This window comes from Chiloscyllium plagiosum, unplaced genomic scaffold (genome assembly GCF_004010195.1).
Source record: "Chiloscyllium plagiosum isolate BGI_BamShark_2017 unplaced genomic scaffold, ASM401019v2 scaf_9724, whole genome shotgun sequence".
Lineage (NCBI taxonomy): Eukaryota > Metazoa > Chordata > Chondrichthyes > Orectolobiformes > Hemiscylliidae > Chiloscyllium > Chiloscyllium plagiosum.
The window spans coordinates 12,503-34,450 of NW_025213921.1; the positions used below are offsets into that span (position 1 = coordinate 12,503).

General features: G+C 46.2%; 1 protein-coding gene across 4 annotated transcripts; it reads right to left on the reverse strand.

Moving 5' to 3' along the window:
- Positions 1–11,039: 11,039 nt before the first annotated feature.
- LOC122547754 (zinc finger protein 835-like) lies at positions 11,040–21,519 on the reverse strand. 4 transcript variants are annotated; one of them, XM_043686337.1, is made up of 3 exons: positions 19,360–19,632; positions 15,106–15,858; positions 11,040–12,791 (listed from the first exon to the last, which is right to left on the reverse strand). In XM_043686337.1, the coding sequence occupies exon 3, from the start codon at positions 12,399–12,401 to the stop codon at positions 11,229–11,231; it is 1,173 nt and encodes a 390-aa protein (XP_043542272.1). In that variant the 5' UTR covers positions 12,402–12,791; positions 15,106–15,858; positions 19,360–19,632; the 3' UTR covers positions 11,040–11,228. The 4 variants fall into 4 exon arrangements, with proteins under 4 accessions (XP_043542272.1, XP_043542271.1, XP_043542274.1 ...); XM_043686336.1 differs by lacking the exons at positions 15,106–15,858; positions 19,360–19,632 and adding an exon at positions 21,242–21,519; XM_043686339.1 differs by lacking the exons at positions 15,106–15,858; positions 19,360–19,632 and adding an exon at positions 18,867–18,958.
- Positions 21,520–21,948: the final 429 nt, after the last annotated feature.

The window sequence follows — 21,948 nt, forward strand, 5'->3', positions numbered from 1 at the left end:
GCTTTTGAGAGGATGCAGAGACGGTTTACCAGGATGTTGCCTTGTATGGAAGGTGCTAGCTATGAAGAGAAGTTCGGCAGGTTTTGTTCATTCGAAGAAAGGAGTCGGGGTGGGGGGCGGCGGGAGGCCTGATTGAGGTCTACATAATCATGAAGGGTATAGATAGAGATAATCTTTTATCTCGGGGTGAACGATTCAATAACGAGAGGTCACGCTTTCAAGGTAAAAGGTGAAAAGCTGATACACGTGGCAAGTACTTTACACAGAGGGTGCTAGGTGTCTGGAACGCATTACCAGCAAGATAGCAGATTCATTTAAGATGCGTCTGGATGGAGGCATCCGTACGTTGAGAGCAGAGGGACACAGATGCTTAGGAATTGGGCGACAGGTTGAGACAGTAGATTTAGATTATCACATGCTTAAAGGGCAGAAGAGCCTGTGCCTGGGCTGTAAATTTTCTGTTTCTTTTTTCACTTTGTTTCTTCAATTGTCCCTGGCTCTGTGAACTGATCCAGCTCCTTCATCCCTCTCGACCTCAGGAAACTCCTGCAGCTACAATTAACCTCCCTACCTGGGTAATTCCCAGCCCGTACAGCCCTCCCTATTTCTGTAAACCCTACAGCTCCAACCACCATGCTCATATGTGTATTCTCCAAACCCTACAATCCCCTCATCTCTGTAACTCATGTTGCTCCAACGACCAAGCTTATCTGTGTAATGTCTCATCACTGCAATCCTCCGTATTTCGATAACTTCTGTAGCTCCAACCAGCACTCTTATTCGTGTATTGTTCAGTTACTAATATCCATTTTATCTCTATAGTTTTTGTATGTCCAATCACCAATCCATCTACGTAATCTCCAGTCACAACAATACTCCCTGTCTCGATAATTCCTACTACACCGTCCTGTGCAATCCCCAGCTCTCACAAACTTCTCGAACTCTGTGTGTCCTGCAGCTTCAACAACCACCTCTATCTGTTTAATCTCCAGTCCCTGCAATACTCCCTACCTTTCTAACTCCTTCAGCTCCAGCTATCACCGCTATCTTTGGAATCTCCTTTCGATTGTGGCTGAATTGTTTCTCAACCCCAAAGTCTCCCCTTCTCCCTGTATCCATTGATTCCCTTACTGATCAAGAACCTATCTATCCCTGTGCAAAATACATTGAATTACTTAGCTTCCACAACCCACTGAATAAATTCCTTGACGTCTCCATTCTAAAGATTGTCGCTTCATGCTAGAGCTGTTCTGTTGGGTCCTGGTTTCTCCTACTGGTGTAAACATATTCCCACGTCCACTCCATTCATTACCTTCTGTATTCTGTAAGTTTGAATTATATTCCGCCGCTTCCTCCTGAATTTTATCGTGCACAAATCCAGAGTATTCAACTGCTCCTTATATGATTAGTATTTCATCCCTTTCGATCTTTCTTGGAAATCTCTTTCCTGTATCCCCTTACATCCTTTTTCCAGACTGTTAATGTATAGCGTGTACAGTATGCTCCAAACACTGATCTCCACTTGTCACCACCTGACTCATTTATATCCACTTTCTGTCTTCTGACAATGCCAAGCATGCTGTTTTGAAAGCTAGATTTCATTTCATAAACACTGCTGGACTTGTTTTGTTCTGTCTGGCTGGAAAGAGCAGAGGAGATAAAGGCGGGGAGAGGGGCGAATGGTTCATTGGGAATTTCAGAAAACTTTCAACAGGGTCCCACTGATGAGATGGACAAGGAAAATTGGCGCATGTGGGATTGAGGGAATGTACTGGCATGGATTGAGAATTATTTAACAGGCAGAAAATTTAGCGGGAATAAATGGATTAGGGATTGACGCCTACGTACACACAAATTGATGTTAAAGAAGAGAATTTGTTTTGTAACATCTTGAATTTCATTTGTTGGGCCTGAATATGAATGGCATAATTGATATGCCATGTTGAGGGGAGTGGAAGTAGGGGCACATAAAGATTATTTGACATTTCAGAGCATTAGGGATAATGTCATTAAGGGCTGAAGAGTAGCTCGGTAGAGATTAGGCTCCGCTAATGATGAATGAGGTCGCCAATGTGAAGAACCAGAGGAGATGTGTGTGGTATTAAACAAAAATCGCCTGTTAGTATTGACTGCGAAGAAAGACATGGAAGCTCGAGAACTTGGTGAAATACATGGCGATGCCTTGAAAAATAACCCACAACTGTGAAGTGCAAGAATATGAAAACGAATAAATGTAGATCGACCTTCAGGATCTCAGCAGCTGTATCCCATGTTATTGTGGCTCGCAAGAGAGGAGATTGCAGGACACTTGACAGAGATATTTGCATTATCAACAGACATAGTGAGGTGCTGGAAGACTGGAGGGTGGCTATTGCTGTCCCATCACTTAAAGGATGCCTGGAAATAAAGCCAGGAAACGATAGACATGTGAGTCTAAAGTTGGGTCGGTTGTTCGAGAAGATTCTGGGAGAAACGAGCTACGTTTATTTGGAAAGGCAGGGGAGGATTTGAGATCGTCAGCATGGGTTTGCGAGTGGAACATCGTGTCTCACAAATCTGACTGACTGTTTGAGGAGATGGCCAAGAGATAGATGAAGACAAAGCCGTCAACTTTCTCCACATAGACTTCGCCAATGGCTTTGACAAGTTTCCGTATGGTCGGCTGGGAAACCTGTTCAGACCAATGTGAAACGTTAAGGAATCCAGGAGGAGCTGGTCGAATGGGCAATAAATTACCTTGATGGTAGGAGACATAGGGCAGTGGGAGACATTTTGCTTTTCTAACTGGAGGCTAGTGAAGAGCTGTGTAGATGGTCCACAGTTTATGATTCGGTTAAACGATTTGGATGGGAATATTGGTTTCATGCTGGGTATGTTTGTGGGTGAAGTCGAAGTTGTTGCTATAGAGGACAGTGAAGTAGCCTATCGATGATACAACGGGATTCATAGTACTGCTGAGATAGTGGACTGACAAATAGCAGTTGGGGTTTAATTAGGTAAATGTGAGGTATTGCAATTTCTGAAAGAAACGAGGGTGGGAGTTGCACAGTTAATAGTAGGGCCCTGGCCAATGTCAAACAGGCACCTAAGGATGCAAGTACACATTATAAAATGTATTACAGCTAGACAGGGTGGTGAAGGAGGCACTTGGGACACTTGCTTTCATTGGTCACAGCATTCAGAATATGAGTTGGGATGTGATGTTGTGGCTGTACAATACATTGGTGTGGTGACCAAAATCCGTCGGTGATCAGTAGCAAGGACTCATCTGGTTCACTTACGTGCTTTAGGGAAGGTCATCTGACATTGTTACCTGGTCTGGCCTACATGTGACTCCAGACCCACAGAAGCGTGGCTGACTCTGAGCTGCCAACTGACCAATTAGCAGCTAGGCAAAGAATTCTGGTCGAATCATTGACATACTCATACCAAGAATGAATAAATAAAAGTTCATATTTCCCTCTCTGTCTCTGCAAACACCTCCAGCTGCAGCAATTCGTACTGGCTTTGTAACACCATTCAGGCACGCACCACTCTCTGTGACATTCTCACCGCATCCAGCACCATGAACGCAACCCACTTCCCTCTTCCTGCTCGGAGACACTTTGCAATTCCTTTCATACTTAGTTCAAAAATATTCCCTAGCTTCAAAATTATTAGGACTTTTTGGTGATCTTCTAAGCCTCAAAATCAAAAGCGATTAATTTTGTCTGGAGTGAGGGTCGAGTGTAAATTTCTTGACAAGGTTTTGACCTGTTCAATCGAATGCCCTTCTGTGAAATGTTTTGCAATGCTCCTATAAATATTCACTTACAGCCAAACATTTCAGTCTCTTTACCCTGTTCTGCTCTCAAACTCATGTAATTGGCTAGTTTTATTGCTTGTTATAGTTTGTCCATTCTGTGATTCACTTTAAAAATTTACAAACAATTTAAATTGCATTTTATCACAATTTCCCGGAGGATACTTCAATGTGACACTACTCATTCGTTCAGCTTCATCACACAACAATCGACCTGAGATACTTCCGTCTCGAGCCTGTGCACAACGTATTATTCAAAGAAACACTGACAAAAAACATTCTTTGAGCTTCTCTTCCAAATTACTTCTGCCATTGTGATTGTGCCAGATTATACAAAGACAGAAGTCGCCAAAGATTACTAAAATATCTTTGTTACATATTCCAAACAAGTTCTGTTTAATGTAGCAGTGAGCAATGAAACGTTGTGAGGCAGCGTAAAACTGTTCTTCTGTTTGCGTTTCCGGCGCTGTACAGAATTTGCATTCAGACTGATTCAGCTGCACAATCTGTGGTCAAATGTTTTCTCTGTAATGTGATTGTTGTTCATTACTGTTAACGTTATCCATCCTGCTTTCCCATTCTGCCTGTGCATCCCCCCGACCCTCTCGTAAGTTCATTTCCCGTTGACTATTTATGTTCCACCTTTTGGTCACCATGTGTCACAATGTACTTCTGTCATATTGCAGAGACTTTGGCCATTTCAAAAATACTATAATTGACCATTTTCCAGATGTTCCTGTCACATACATCTTTGCTGATGTACAGTTCACGCTTAACTCTATCCCTTCCTGCTCCTTAATGCTTGCCTTCATCCACATCCCCATGTTGCACACATGCTTCACCTTTCTGTTTGGATTTAGAAATATTGTGTTCCGACATCTCTCCGTCGTAAACTCCTCCAATAACTGGAGACATAGGATCATGCAGCACAGAAACAGACCCTTCTGCCCAACTTGTCCATGCTGACCAGGCTACTGAAAAGGAATGATTCGCATTTACCTGCATTTGGCCCATATATCGTCAAACCTTCTCCTCTCGGTGCACCTGCCCAAATGACGTTTACATGTTGTAATTGGACTTGATTTTATCATTTCCTCTGGCAGTTCGTTCCATATATGCACCATCCTCTATGAAAAATGTTGCCCATTCAGTTCCTCCTTGAATCTTTGCTGTCTCACATCACGATCTTATTCTCCACAACCAACTGATGAAGAAGTACTCCGAACGCTGGTCCTTCCAAATAAATCTGTTGGACTCTAACCTGGTGTTGTGTGATTTTTTAACTTCGTCCAGATTGGGGGGGATTGACAGTGCTAAGTTACCCACAGTGCCCAGGAATGTACAGGTTAGGTGCATTAGTCAGGGGTAAATGTGGAGCAATAGGGGTAGGGTATTGGGTGTGGACTCGTTACCCTTTGGAGGGTCGGTGTGGACTCATTGGGCCGAGTGGCCTGCTTCCATACTGTGGCGATTCTTTGAAGGGAAGGGGTTATTGCAAACTCATTGTTTTTTATTTTGCTTCCCACAATCAGACTTGCTGACTCTCAGCAGTATTCCAGTGTTGTGAAAGATATTAACTTTCAGGTGGAGTTATCCAAAATACAGAGAGATGTCATTCATGACATTTTTGCTTTTCTGCCCCTGTAAGATTCTGAATTAGCACCTTCAGGAGAATTAGTTAGAGTGGAATAAGAACAGAGGGAGAGAGTGGGCGGCACGGTGGCATAGTGGTTAGCACTGCTGCCTCATAGCGGGTTCAATTCCTGCCTCAGGCACTGACTGTGTGGAGTCATGTCTGCGTGGGTTTCCTCCCACAGTCCAAAAATGTGACGGTTAGGTGAATTGGCCATGCTAAATTGTATATAGTGTTAGGTGAAGGGGTAAATGTAGGGGAATGGGTCTGGATGGGTTGGTGTGGACTTGTTGGGCTGAAGGGCCTGTTTCCACACTGTAAGTAATCTAAAGAGTGTGATGGTACTTTCAATTTTGTGAAATAACAAAAGAAAATAATATTCTGCAGAAAGTAGAATTGCTTGTTCTGAATTTCTATCTTGCACTGCCAGTGATGACTTTTGTAATCTATTTTTACTGATTATTTGAAGATCTGAAGATGGAAGTTTCAAAATCAACAGATGAAGGGCTTATCCATGAAACATTGATCTCCTGCTCCTCAGATGCTGCCTGACCTGCTGTGCTTTTCCAGCGCCGGACCTTTCAACACTGACCGTCCAGTAACTGCTGTCCTCACTTTGACATTAATGTCTGACAGTCACTCAATCCATCGGGACCGGAACAATTTTCGACTACGATTCTGTGAAAAGGAGCAAAGCTTTTTGGTTCCTGTTTGTGTGCGTTTTCAGTATCAGAGGGACTGGATGAGAGACCTGACTATGCAGCGCACTGAGCGTGGAGCCTGGTACAGTTATACAGCCTGGAAAGAGGAATTCACGACAGAGAGGGGCTCTACATGTGATGTGTGCAGGATGGAGAAACCAGAGGAATTCCGCCCCGTGGAGAAACCATGGAAGTGTGGCGACTGCGGGAAAGGCTTTCGTGTCCCATCTGCCATGGAGACTCATTGGCGCATCCACACTGGGGAGAGGCCCTTCAGCTGCCCCGAATGTGGGAAGGCCTTCAGTTATTCCTCCGCCCTGCTGAAGTACCAATGGGGTCACACCGGGGAGTGGCCCTTCACCTGCTCTCAGTGCGGGAAGGGCTTCACCCGCTCCTCCCTCCTGTGGAGCCACCAGTGAGTTCATGTGCCATCACAGGGGGGTTGAAGGAACAATGGCCGAGTACCATTATCAACTGGACTACCAACCCAGTTCTGTGGACTCCCGGGTTTGAATCCTGCCACAGCAGATGGTGGAATTGGAATTTGGTCAGAAATATGGAACTCAGAATCTAACGATAAAACCATTTTCGGGCTGGGGTGGGGTCGAGTGGAGAAACCCTCATCTGATTCACTCATGTCCTTTTTAGGGAAGGAAACGGAACGGCTATTGTGGGAAAGGATTCTCTCAGTTGCAACCTTTACCCGGTCTGGCCTACATGTGACTCCAGAGCCACAGAACTCCAGTCAATGAAGGCAAGCATGCAGGTACAGCAGGTAGTGAAGAAGGCTAATAGCATGCTGGCCTTCATAACAAGAGGAATTGAGTATAGAAGCAAAGAGGTGCTTCTGCAGCTGTAAAGGGCCCTGATGAGACCACACCTGGAGTACTGTGTGCAATTCTCCAAATTTGAGAAAAGACATTCTGGCTATTGAGGGAATGCAGCGTAGATTCACGAGGTCAATTCCTCGAATGGCGGGATTACCTTATACTGAAAGAATGGAGCGACTGGGCTTGTATACCCTTGAGGTTAGAAGACTGAGAGGGGATCTGATTGAGACATATAAGATTATGAAAGATTGGACACTCTGGGATACTGATTAGGAATGATCAGCCATGATTATATTGAATGGTGGTGCAGGCTTGAAGGGCTGAATAGCCTACTCCTGCACCTATTGTCTAAGTGAGAAACTTATTTGGATACAGGGTATAGGTTGAAATTGCTGAGTGAGGCAATACTTCTATGGGTTCAGGCTGTACCAAGCATCCAATTACAAAGGAACAACTCGGTGCTGACCAATAGTAAGGAAGGGGAGGGGGAGCTACTTTGTCTCTGCCTTTTTGCTGGGGGTATCTGAAGCTGTAACAAAGGTGGGTCACAATAGAACTTACCGCTGGGCTCAGGCTCTCATTGAAGGCTTTCAGCTCCAAGAGGTTTTTGTTTTAAAGCTGCTCATTTCTTTCAGCCTCCTGCACTAAGTTTCCAATGTTGTGTATCAGACGGAGCAGTGAATGAGGAGCTAGTATTCTTAGAAATTGTAAATTTTTCGCGAGTGCAGATACTATGTTGTTCCTGGCAGCACTGGGAGGTGTGGGCTGTGTGGACAAAGTTAAGAATCACACTACACCAGATTATAGTCCAACAGGTTTATTTGGAAGCACTAGCTTTCAGAGCGCTGCTCCTTCATCGGGTAGCTGTATGGCAGGATCATGAGGCAGAATTTATAGCAAAAGTTCAGTGTCATGCAATTGCTATGCTTTATTGAACAAACCTAGATTGCTGTTAAGTCTTCCATGTTTTAGAATGGGTTGCAGGTTTTGGTTCATTAATATGAAAATCCTAGAACATCTTTTTAGTCACATTCTCGAGATGACTTTAGGTTTTATAAAAATAGGTGACATCTCAGCCCAGACAATGCGTGAAAGGTATGGGGTCTGTATGTATCTCAATCTTGAATCATAGAACTATACAGTGCAGAACAGGCCTTCAGCCCTCAATGTTACGCTGGCCTTGAACTAATCTAAGCTCATCCCCCTACATTACCCCATCGTCTATGTTCTTATGCAAGGATTGTGTAAATCTCCTTAATGTGGCTGAATTGTCAGGCAGGGCATTCCACACCCTTACCACTCTGAGTAAATAAATTGACTCTGACATTGGTCTTACATCTATCAGCCCTCAATTTGTAGTTATGCCCCTCGTAGAAGCTGACGTCATCATCCTAGGAAAAAACTTTCACTTGTCCACTCTATCTAATCCTCTCAGCTGCCTTCTTTCCAATGAGAACAGACCCAAGTCTCTCTGTCTTAAGACCTTCGCTCCAGTCTAGTCAACATCCTGGTAAATCTCTGCTCCTTTTCCAATGCTTCCACATTCTGTAATGGGGTGACTGGAACTGTACACAATATTCCAAGTGCGGCCACACTAGCGTTTTGTATAGTTGCAGCATGATGTTATGGCTCCGGAACTCAATCTCTCCACCAACAAAACCTAGCACACCATATGCCTTCTTAACAGCACTTTCAACCTGTGTGGTAACCTTCAGGGATCTATGTACATGGACTCCAAGATTCACACTATCAAGAATCTTTCCATTGACCCAGTATTTTGCCTTCCTGTTGTTCTTCCCAAAGTGAATCACCTCACATTTAGCTGCATTCAACTCCATTTGCTACTTCTCAGCCCAATTCTGCAGATTATCTAAGTCCCCCTGCAACCTGTAACATGCTTCCACACTGTTCACTGCTCCACCAACTTTAGTGTCAACTGCAAACTTACTAACCCATCCACTTACGTCTAAGTCATTTATAAAAATGACAAACAGCAGTGGTCACAAAACAGATCTTTGTGGCACACCAGTAGTAACTGGACTCCAGGCTTAATATTTTCCATCAAGCACAACTCGCTGCCTTCTTTCAGAAAGCCAGTTTCTAATCTAAACTGCTAAATCACCCCCAATCCCATGCCTCTGCATTTTCTCCAACAGCCTACCACGTGGAACCCTATCAAAGGCTTTACTGAGGTCCATGTACACCACGTCAACTGCCATAACCACATGCACATGAAGTTTGTGAGACATGACCTGCCTTTGACAAAACCATGTTGACTATCCGAAATCAAATTGTTGCTTGCTAGATGATTCTAAATCCTATCTCTTATAATCCTTGCCAAAAGTTTCCCTACAACAGACGTAAGGCTCACTAGTCTATAATTACCTGGGTCATCTCTACTGCCCTTCTTGAACGAGGGCACAACATTTGCACACCTCCATTCCTCTGGTACTAAACCTGTAGACAATGATGACTCGAAGATCAAAGCCAAAGGCGCTGCCATCTCCTCCCTTGCTTCCCAGAGAATCCTCGGATAAATCCCATCCAGCCCAGGGGACTTGTCTACTTTCACTCCTTCGAGAATTGATAGCACCTCCTCCATACAAACATCAATCCTTTCTGGTCTAATATCTCGTATCTCATTCTCCTGTACAATATTCTCCTTTTCCTGAGTGAAGACCGATGAGAAATATTCGTTAACACCTCTCCGATCTCCACATGGTCCACACACAACTTCCCAATTCTATCTTTGACTGGCCATATTCCTACCTTAGTTATCCTTTTATTCCTCACATACCTATAGAAAGCTTTAAGAGGGATATGGGCCAAATGCAGGAAAGCGGGGACTAGTTTAGTTTCAGAATCCTGGTCAGCATGGATGAGTTGGACTGAAGGGTCTGTTTCTGTGTTGCATGCTTTTATGAACTAAAAACCAGAAGTGATCTTATTGAAGCCAGTAAAATTCTGAAAGGGGCTTCACAGGGTACATGCAGATTGAGAACCCCATGGATAATTTAGCACGGCCAATCCACCCTATCCTGGACAAAGTTAAAAACCACACACCACCAGATTATCGTCCAACAGGTTTATGTGGAAGCACTCATGTTCAGACCGCTGCTCCTTCATCAGTGGTTGTGGAGAATAAGGTCATGATCACAGAATTTATAGCTAAACGAGTCCAGTGTCATGGAGATGTCATACCTTGAACAATTTTAGATTAAATCTTTCATCTTTTAGAATGGGTTTCTGTTCTTTGGTATGTTAATCCCAGAATTCCTTTTAAATATCAAATCTCAAGAATGTAATCTAAAGGCAGAGCTTTACCTTCATTGCGTGAAAAGGTTGCCCCTGAGGTTCTTGGTATAGATTAGATTAGATTAGATTACAGTGTGGAAACAGGCCCTTCGGCCCAACAAGTCCACACCGACCCGCCGAAGCGAAACCCACCCATACCCCTACATTTACCCCTTAGCTAACACTACGGGCAATTTAGCATGGCCAATTCACCTGACCCTGCACATCTTTGGACTGTGGGAGGAAACCGGAGCACCCGGAGGAAACCCACGCAGACACGGGGAGAACGTACAAACTCCACACAGTCAGTCGCCTGAGGCGGGAAATGAACCCGGGTCTCTGGCGCTGTGAGGCAGCAGTGCTAACCACTGTGCCACCGTGCCGCCCAATATATCTTTCCCCTCTCACCCGAAACATATGCCATCTAGTTCTGGAGTCGCCACACCCACCTTAAACAAAAATTGATTTTGCCTCTCCCTCCCAGGATGAAGAGTTGCCCAGAGGGAGGCAGTTCCATTCAAACTTGACAGGGACACTTCCACATTGTGACGTCATCAATGGAGCAAGGCCCAAAACATGCTGCCGCACTGCGCTTGCTCCAAATGGTAAGCGGCCACTGGCCCGCACTGCCCTGTATGGTTTCCAAAAATCCTTTACAATCAGAGAATCCCCACAGTGTGGAGAGAGGCCATTCGGCCTAATGAGTCCACACTGACCTTCCGAAGGGTTACCCACCCACACCTATTCCCCTACCCCTAGTGCTCTACATTTACCCCTGACTAATACACCTAACCTGCACATTCCTGTGCACTATGGGTAATTTAGCATGGCCAATCCACCCTAACCTGCACAACACTTGACCCTATGTGAACTGGTACCTCTACAGGTGGGAGCAGCGTGTGAAGCCTTTCTCAAACTGAAATCTGGCGAATAGCTCCCCGTGTGAACCGACCAGTGGGTCAGCTGCTTCACCGAGCAAGTGAACCCCTTCCCGCACTCGGGACACCTGAAGAACCCCCCCCAGAGTGGAGCTGCTCGTGTTTTCGCAGGTGGCTCACCTGACTGAACCCCCTCCCACACTCTGAGCAGGAGAATGGCCTCTCCCCCGTGTGGACCCGCTGATGTGTCAGCAGGGAGGAGGAATCGCTGAAGGCCTTCCCACACTTGGGGCAGCTGAAGGGCCTCTCCTTCGTGTGGACCCGCTGGTGCCTGAACAGGGAGGAGGAATCGCTGAAGGCCTTCATGCACTTGGGGCAGCTGAAGGGCCTCTCCCCCGTGTGGACCCGCTGGTGCCTCAGCAGGGCAGAGGAATGGCGAAAGGCCTTCCCGCACTCAGGGCAGCTGAAGGGCCTCGCCCCCGTATGGACCAGCCGGTGCTTCAGCAGGTCCGAGGCCTGGGTGCAGCCCTTCCCGCACTCGGGGCAGCTGAAGGGCCTCTCCCCTGTGTGGACCCGTTGGTGCCTCAGCAGGGTAGAGGAATCGCGGAAGGCCTTCCCACACTCGGGGCAACTGAAGGGCCTCACCCCGGGATGGAGCTGCTCGTGTTTTCGCAGGTGGATCACCCGACTGAACCTCTTCCCACACTCGAAGCAGGTGTACGGCCTCTCCCCCGTGTGGACCCGCCGATGCCTCAGCAGGGAGGAGGAATCACGGAAGGCCTTCCCACACTCAGGGCAGCTGAAGGGTCTCTCCCCCGTGTGGACCCGCTGGTGCCTCAGCAGGGCAGATGAATCGCGGAAGGCCTTTCTGCACTCGGGGCAGCCGAAGGGCCTCTCCCCGGAGTGGAGCTGCTCGTGTTTTCGTAAGTGGCTCACCTGACTGAACCTCTTCCCACACTCTGAGCAGGTGTACGGCCTCTCTCCAGTGTGGACCCGCTGATGCGTCAGCAGGGAGGAGGAATGGTGGAAGGCCTTCCCGCACTCGGGGCAGCTGAAGGGCCTCTCTCCCGTGTGGATCCGTCGGTGGGTCAGCAGGGCGGAGGCCTGGTAACAGCCCTTCCCACACTCGGGGCAGGGGAACGGCCTCTCCCCGGTGTGACTGCGCCGATGTATCTCCAGGACAGATGGGGCACAGAAGCCTTTCCCGCAGTCGCCACACTTCCACGGTTTCTCCAGAGGACGGGATTCCTCGGGCTTCTCCATGGCTGAAGCTTCAGCCGCACACAAATGCGTGTACAGCCCCTCTCTGCCGTCAGTTCCTCTTTCCAGGCCGTATAATTGTTTCAGGCTCCACACTCAGTGCGCTGCAACATTAGGGTCTCTCATCCAGTCCCACTGATGCTGAAAACGTACTCAAACAGGAAACAAAAAGCTTTGCTCCTTCTCACACAACCACAGTGTAAGCTTGTTGGTGTCCCGATGGAATGAGTGACTGTCAGACATTGACGTCAAAGGAGAGTTAGAATCAAAAAGTGCGGCGCTGGAAAAGCACAGCAGGTCAGGCAGCATCCGAGGACCAGGACAGTCGATATTCCGGGCCTCAGCCCTCCACCTGTTGATTTTGAAACTTTTGTCTTCACATCTTCAAATACTCTGTGAAAAGAGATTACAAAGGTCATCACTGTCAGTCCAGGATAGAAAAGATAAAATAAAAACAGAAAAGATATCTACCCCATCCCCATCCCAATCTATATCCTTCCATCCCTTCTCACCCAGGTAATTAAAACACATAACTGAATTTGCAAGTGAACATCTGGACCCCTGGTGGGGTCTCAGTTCCGCAATTGATCAATGAACCCTCAAATTCAGTCTGGCTGTTTTAGACTTCACTCTTTATTTCTTCATGCGGCCGGGTGCAGAGCACCCAGAAACACAGGAGTTATGTACTTCCAAATTCCTCAGAAGAACTGCACACATATGGCTTAATACAGAGACACTTGTACACTTTTCTTAGGTCATGATCACATCATATATTCAGACAATTACCAATCAATACATGATATCACTCTATTGACAGTTACTCGATCCAATTATATTAACTGCTAAACAACTTAGGTCATAATGGTTAGGTCACTTTTGTCTTGTGATACAGTGCCACTGCACCTGCACTGAGAGCCAGCCAGTGTGGTTAACATTTCCTTATCTTATCGAGCTACTTCTATACTCTAACGGTCATAGCAGCTAGTACTTCCTTATCGTATCAAGCCATTTCTGTATTCTAACGGATGCATTAGTTATGCTACTCCCTGTGGCCTTATTCCAGATGTGACTCACGCCTGTAGGTGAGACACGACAGTTGCCCGCTCCTTACCCCTTGGAACGATTTGGCTCACTCCTTGGTCCATTTCCACCATATGACCAAAGCAATGATTGGTTATGAACTTGCTCTAACCAACATTATGCATGCCTTTCTCTCAAAGGTCTCCAACCTCGTTGGGATGGCCCCTACCAGGTTTTACTTCCCGCCCCTACGGCGGTCAAAATCGCTGGGCGCTTGATATGTGTCCACCTGCATCATTGTAAATTGACTGGCCACACCAATCAAAAGGGGCACGAGGAGGAGAGAATACTGGAAACCGAGGGGATCCTCTCCATTTGGGTTTTTGAATTTTGCTGTTGTTCTAATGCTATTCTTATTACAGATACCTGAGCTAAGAGGAGGGACATGTGGGGGATCGCCTACCTACTGACCTATTTGATCATGTACGACACCACGATGGGGAAAGCCACTAAGCATCGATGCAATCTGGAATGATCTGAGATTATCCACCACCTATGCCGAGGAGATGTAGTCCAGTGCACCGGACCTGACGTCTTCGGCATTTGGAACGTGATGAAGACTGATAATTGCAATGGACTCTTACATTAGAAACGTTTGGTCTATCTAGACAGAAGAAATCAGTGAGAGTTACCTTGTCGTTACTGAACCTGTCTTTTTGATTTTACCTGCAGACGCAAGCCTAGTGAGGATAAAAATGATCAACCCCGTTATTATGGTAAATGTTTGAAGGAAGCCTGGGAACACCATCCCTTTTTGCAGGACAGGCCAACTTGAGAAAAGGGAAGCCTGATAGGGGAAACTCCTCAATTCACAAAAAACTTATTTATACAGGCCCACAGAATGCTCTTCACCCCAGAGTCAGTAGTATGTTACTCTTCTCTATTGGTAGATAACTTACTTGCCCTGTCCTCAGTCCCCAATCCCAACCTATTCATCAGACCTCCTACAGCCGACCCTCCGAAGAGAAATATCACTTTCCAACACTGGGTTAACCCTCCTGCCACATGTTTGCTGAAGTCTTTTAACTCTACTGCAGGGTCATATGAGAATTACTTTAATGAAACTGGCTATGAGTGTGCAATTCTTCATGTTCCACATAACATCTCCCACCTATTTGAGACTTGTCTCGCCCACACGTGTAAGACAAAAGGGGCCTTATACCTCCTGCATGCCACTGGCTGGGGTACAACAGGCCGTACGTGGCATAAGTAACTATGCCCATCTCCATGTACAGACCTGGAACGGAACCCTTCCCGAGCACATTTATAAGTCTTTTCTCTTTTCAGAATCTGATACTGTCGCCAAGACCATGTGCAACAGAGCTAAGGGAGAGCCTAATGGGAACAGAATTCAGACGACCTTTGTCTACCATACAGTGCGAGCACTCAACAGTCACTTTGCCAATTTTTTTTATGGTGCTCAAGTGAGTCCCCTTTACTCTTGTAGACCTGACCAGACACCCCTGCTGTAATATTTCAGTTAACTATTTTAACAAATCCTCCCTATTATACACCTAACCAGGCTACTATTTCTTCAGTCAAGGTAAAGCTACCAATTTCCTTGTCCTTGATGGCAAAGATGTTCTTCATAAGGTCACTATCAGAGCCTTTGCTCCCACAACAGTACCTTGAACAGACCAGTGGACAAGTCGATGGGACCTTCATCTGAGGAGGATGCAGCGGGCTGTCTCAGCTGACCTTGCTCCAATTGGAAGGATCCCAACGGACTGAGTAACAATCCAGGACACTCAATAGGCTGGGGAATCCTGAGTACCCTGAGTTTGGGAGGATCGGCAGGGGTGAGAAGTCAAAAGAACTGCAGTTACCTCTTTTGCAGCCTAATCATTCTAGGAAATAAGACTAAAGAGGCTCTGGAACAGATTAGCCTGGGATTATCAGACCTTTGTCTTTACTCTATGCAGAATCAGTATGCCTTAGACTATATACTAGCCTGGGAAGGCGGGGGTCTGTGCTACTTTCCAACATAAATGCATTATGGGCATTCCCAATCGCACTTGCAATTTTACTAAGAAACAAGATGAGAACCAGGTGTTCCTTGAAGTTCCTTGGGGAAACTGGGCATCAGGCTCTTGGTACAATTGGCTTATCAATTTAACTATGTATATCAGAATAATTTTCCTCTGTATGTCGGTATTGCTATTGTTGGTGTTTAATTGCAAAGCATATGAGCTCCCTTAGTGATATAGATTTGATGGCTCACCCGCATGTGTTGATGGCAATGACCAGGTGAGCGGCGAAGATGGTGGTGCCACACTAGAGGATGTTGATGGCTGGAACACCTTGAAGGGCATTCGTTTGGATCAGCCTTTCCTTTTAGTGATCGCGGTGCGATCAAAGGGGGGAATGAGGATGTGGGCATCTGGGAGATGGGAAAAAATGGCTGAAGGAGCTGCACAAAATGGCTTCTGCTTGGCTAACGTGGTCTGAACCGAGTCAGGCTGATACTCAGAATAAACAAGAAACTACAGACTGACGTAAATCCGGTGAAAAAATTGCAAACGCAGAAGTAACAATATGACCCTAACCATTAATCGCATAAGTAACGGTTTAAGCCTATCCACCAGGCAGGACAAATACGATTTCAAGAACAGGTTGTTTACAATAAATTGTGATAGGCCAAGTCAAAAGAGCATGAGGACCTCAGGAAATCTAATTGATTGTTACTATGTGATCATACTCCATGCCTGACTATAAACAATGTACATAAGCTCTATGTAAACTCTAAGTCGTCCTATTCTTTTGGCACTCGAGGAGTACTCATACTTCTGTGCTGATCACAGTCTACCGACCTGGCCGTACCAAAGAATAAACAATTGCTTGTGTGATTGACAAAGTCATTTCCAGGTGTGCTTATTGACCAATCCCAGAAACCCGGATCATCAGAACAACCAGACTGGAAATGGTTAATGTCCCCAAGATGTGGGGAGCAAAATGAAACATCAAGGCATTAACACCAGAGAGAAAATGAACATACAGACGTGGCAAACATTGGTAGCAAGACAGAGTCACAGAAATGCACAGCAGAGAAACAGTCCGTTCAGTCCAACTCGTTCATGCCAACCAGATGTACTAAAACAATCTAGTCTCATTTGGAACCAAGGATGAGGAAGAACAGAGGATGCAAAGCCGGCGTGAAGCTGCAAAGAAGAATATTGCATGAGCTGTACTTGCACCTGTTGCATTTACTTGTGGGAATTGGGTGCATTTTAAAAATAAAAACAGAAAAGGTATCTTACCCTCCCCCTTCCCAACCTCTCATGGAATACAGGAAGAACTAGCCCTTTGGATACAGAACTGGCTCAAAGGTAGAAGACAGAGGGTGGTGGTGGAGGGCTGTTTTACAGACTGGAGGCCTGTGACCAGTGGAGTGCCACAAGGATCGGTGCTGGGTCCTCTACTTTTTGTCATGTACACAAATGATTTGGATGCAAGCATAAGAGGTACAGTTAGTAGGTTTGCAGATGACACCAAAATTGGAGGTGTGGTGGACAGCGAAGAAGGTTACCTCAGATTACAACAGGATCTTGACCAGATGGGCCAATAGGCTGAGAAGTGGCAGATGGAGTTTAATTCAGATAAATGCGAGGTGCTGCATTTTGGGAAAGCAATACTCATGGTAAGGTCCAAGGGAATTTTGTTGAACTAAGAGACCTTGGAGTGCAGGTTCATAGCTCCTTGAAAGTGGAGTCGCAGGTAGATAGGATAGTGAAGAAGGCGTTTGATATGCTTTCCTTTATTGGTCAGAGTATTGAGTACAGGAGTTGGGAGGTCATATTGCAGCTGTACAGGACATTGGTTAGGCCACTGTTGGAATATTGCGTGCAGTTTAGATTAGATTAGATTAGATTACTTACAGCGTGGAAACAGGCCCTTCAGCCCAACAAGTCCACACCGACCCACCGAAGCGCAACCCAACGAAACCCATTCCCCTACATTTACCCCTTCACCAAACACTACGGGCAATTTAGCATGGCCTCTGGTCTCCTTCCTATCGGAAAGATGTTGTGAAACTTGAAAGAGTTCAGAAAAGGTTTACAAGGATGTTGCCAGTGTTGGAGGATTTGAGCTATAGGGAGAGGCTGAACACACTCGGACTGTTTTCCCTGGAGCATTGGAGGTTGAGGGGTGACCTTATAGAAGTTTACAAAATCATGAGGGGAATGGATAAAATAATTAGACAAAGTATTTTCCCTGGGGTCAGGGAGTCCAGAACTAGAGGGCATAGGTGTAGGGTGAGAGGGCAAAGATATAAAAGAGGCCTCAGGGGCAACTTTTTCACACATAGAGTGGTACGTGTGTCGAATGAGCTGCTAGAGGAAGTGGTGGAGGCTGGTACAATTGCAACATTTAAAAGGCATTCGGATAGGTATATGAATAGGGAGGGTTTGGAGGGATATGGGCCAGGTGCTGGCAGGTGGGACTAGAGTGGGTTGGGATATCTGGTCGGCAGGGACGGGTTGTACATCTTTACATGTTTCCATGCTGTACATCTCTATGACTCTATGAAGATTTGCCCTGAGGGAGGGAGATTCACTTTGAAACTGACATGGCCACCTCTGCGTTGTGGCGTCAACAAAGAAATGAGGGGCGAGGCGAAACGAAGTGATGGTAAAGGGGGCGGGGCGACACTGTCAACGGGGCCCGCACTTGCATGCGCTGCAGCGCAAGGCGCGCAGAATACACTTTTCAAAAACCTCTTCCCTTCGGCCCCACAAGTGCACACCGACCCTCCAAAGGGTTACCCACCCATCCCCTACCACCATTGCTCTACATTTAACCCTGAGTAATGCACCTTACCTGCACATCATGCATAATTTAGCATGGCCAATCCACCCTAACCTGCACAAAAGTTTAAAATCACACACCACCAGGTGGTAGTCCCACAGGCTTTTTGGAAGCAGTGACTTCTGGAAGCTGCTTCTTCATAAGATGGTTGTGGAGTATAATTAGATTACTTACTTCGGCCCAACAAGTTCACACCAACCCTCTGAAGAGCAACCCACCCAGACCCATTCCCCTACATTTACCCCTTCACCTAGCACTACGGGCAATTTAGCATGGCCAATTCATCTAACCTGCACGTTTTTGGACTGTGGGAGGAAACCGGAGCACCCAGAGGAAACCCACGCAGACACGGGGAGAATGTGCAAACTCCACACAGACAATTGCCTGAGGCGGGATTTGAACCCAGGTCTCTGGCGCTGTGAGGCACACTGTACCACCCACTGCACCAGGAAGGCAACACACCATCCTTAAGTCCCGCCTGCTGCCACAAAAACCCCAGTCAGTTCATCTCACTATGGAATCCCCTATTTCCACAGCCCTGTGCGATGTCCCACTCAAATAACAATCACTTATCTTCCCGACTGGCTTTGCGCTCCGACTTCACTTCCGCCCAGCACCCGCCGTTCTCTGCTGCATGAAGACAGCAAACTATGCCAGGATAGTCACACATGAGGAACGAGATAAAAAAAGAGTAAGGGGCGACAGGCTTAGAGTAATGGGAGAAGTAAACAGAGGCAGAGAGAAGCTAGAGCTTGTGATTGGTTACTTTTGCTGTAGCGCGTAGCCTATGGGGTGAAAGGGGAGGACCGAGAGACGCAGCTGAACAGCATAAATCAGAATGTAACCCTCAGGTCCGGGTGCTTACTCATTAGACACCCGTTCTTGCAAGTACGTATCAATAGAATTCGCTGCTTCAGAATTTGACTCGGACTGAAATTTATTAATATGCGAGTTTTGTTTCTCACAATTTTCTTGTTTTATTCCCTGGGATGTGGGAGAATTATTAGATTTGGATCAGCCATTTTGTCACATATTAAAGCCTGGAAACTATTTTGAATCTCATCTTAGTGCCTACTTGCTAAAGTTTATGTTTCCCAGGCTCAGCGGAGACGGTTGGCCTTGCAGCTGTACTGCTCCCTGATAAACAAATTCTTTCCTTGCATGGGACTTTATTTCCATCCTCCACAGTTGGCGAGTCAGGCAGGAGATACCCTGGTCCTGCCAGGTCACCTGCCGATATCCTTTGAGAGATGAAATATAGAGGGTGGTTGCTGCTTTTGTCAGTCCAAAATAAGAGAGAAGAGAGAGAGGCGCGCGCAGGCAGGCAGAGAGAGAGGGAGAGAGGCGCGCGCAGGCAGGCAGAGAGAGCGGGAGAGAGGCGCGCGCAGGCAGGCAGAGAGAGAGGGGGCGCGCAGACAGGTCGGGGGAGCGCGCAGGCAGAGAGAGAGAGACTGACTCAGCGCCTGCAGCCTGCAGAAAGGTTAACACTTCATAATCTGGTTTGAATGCACATTTGCCTGGGGATGGGGCTGAAATCACAGGGGAAGCCCCTGAAAAACAGCACAAACTATGGCCTCAAATACGGTACTCCCTCCACACCCAAACCAAAATGTGGGTGACCCCTGATGTTTGTGTTCGTTCTTTCTGATGCCTATTTTAGATGATTATACACATTATTGTACACACTTGAGCAAAGAGGGAATGGTTAATACTCTGTTACAAACTGGTGGCACCCAGATTTTCAGAAAGCAGCGAGCAGAAAAAAAGCTGAAGAGTGTTTAATTTGATCGATCTGCCTTTCACTGCACTCATCTTTCTTTCATGAACTATGTTTGATTGGGCCTGATAACCTCTAGTAAACGGGAATTACAGTTTAATACTTTTCTTTTACACATGTGGAAAATATGTTTGTGAAAAATATAAGTGTTGCTTCTACAGAAAAATTGTGGAAAATAGGTTTGTGAAAATGTAAGGCTCAGTGCTGCAGAAACCACAATCAACGGTCATAAGATTCAGTGTGGGCTACCAGGGAGGAAAAGCTGCTTTAGCAGAAGCCTTAATGCAGAAGTCGTGCACGCTAACAACAGACCACAGAGGGATGTGGTAAAACGGTCAAGCTAACACCTGGAATTTGTCACGACAAGGAATTGGATAGGCCAAATAAGGCAAGAAACAAACAAGAGTAAGGGGGCGACAGGCTTAGAGTAGTGGAAGAAGTAAACAGAGGAGGAGTGAAGTGAGTAACTTGTGATAGGTTTATCGCTTTGCATGGTAAGCCAATAAGGTAAAAGAGGAGTATTGAGAGACTCAGCTGAACTGTATAATTTGCGATGTAACCTTTTGATGGTGGTGACTACTTATAGGACACCCATTCTTATAATTTGACTCAGACTGAAATTATTGAAGAGTGAGTGGCATTTCTCACACACAGGTCAACCACTCTTGCTGCTGGGTATGTGCCCATATCCCCATCCATCCCAAACTCACACCAAGCAAGCCCTTATAGAATTTGACCGACTTGCAGCTTTCTTTCCCCTGCCTTTGGAACTGCTCGACTGAAAATCAAAGTCACCCCACAGACAGTGCTCAGTTCAGTTCACTGTTGTGGCCCTCCTCTCCAGCAATCTCCCAGATGCTGAGATTTTCCCTGATGATGATTCCCAATCCCTGGAGCCATCTGCCCCTGTCCTTACTGAACCCGGGCACTATCTGTCCGATCTCCAACCACCACCCCCTGACAATCCCCCTGGCTCTGGGTATATAATCCACCTTTGCTGACACCCTCAATCTCCTTTTTTTAAATAAAAAAAAGAGGGAATGTGGGAGAATTTGACCAAAGTTGACACAAAACTGCGTGGAAGTTATTTTGTCACAAAGCTATGTTTGCAGTAAAATGTAGCCTGCTAACATAATGCTGTCCGAACCCTGGTTAAGGAATTCTGTTTTGATAGCCTGACCTTGCAGTTGCAGGCTGTCTCTGCTCCTCAGGCCATTAGACTGTGCTGCTTCAGAACGATGTATTGTTTCTCTCTGTTCCTTATCAGCAATTCGAGCCTAGCCAAACCTGCAGTATGAGATAACATTCAGTTTTGTAGACATTAAGAAATGTAGGTCTGGACAATGTTTGTGAACTTTACGACTGCCCCTCAGTTGCATAATTAATGGAGACTGGGCTTGTGTTTTACCATAAAACTTGTAACACTCTGTATTTCATTGGAATATGTCAGACTTTGTTTTGAACAAAATAGGCTTCCCCATATTAATGAATAAAGCTAGTTAATTGCTCAAGGTCTCTTCTCCTGACTACTTTGCTTTAAACGATTTGGCACACGAGTTACTTTGCCCCAACAGCATTAACAGTTACATCTAAGGGAGAAGTGATTGCTGGGCCTCTTGCTGAGATATTTGTATCATCGATAGTCACAGGTGGAGTGTCGGAAGACGGGAGGTTGGCAAACATGGTGCCACTGTTTAAGAAGGGTGGTAAGGACAAGCCAGGGAACTATAGACCAGTGAGCCTGACCTCGGTGGTGGGCAAGTTGTTGGAGGGAATCCCAAGGGACCGGATGTACATGTATTTGGAAAGGCAAGGACTGATTCGGGATAGTCAACATGGCTTCGTGCGTGGGAAATCATGTCTCACAAACTTGATTGAGTTTTTTGA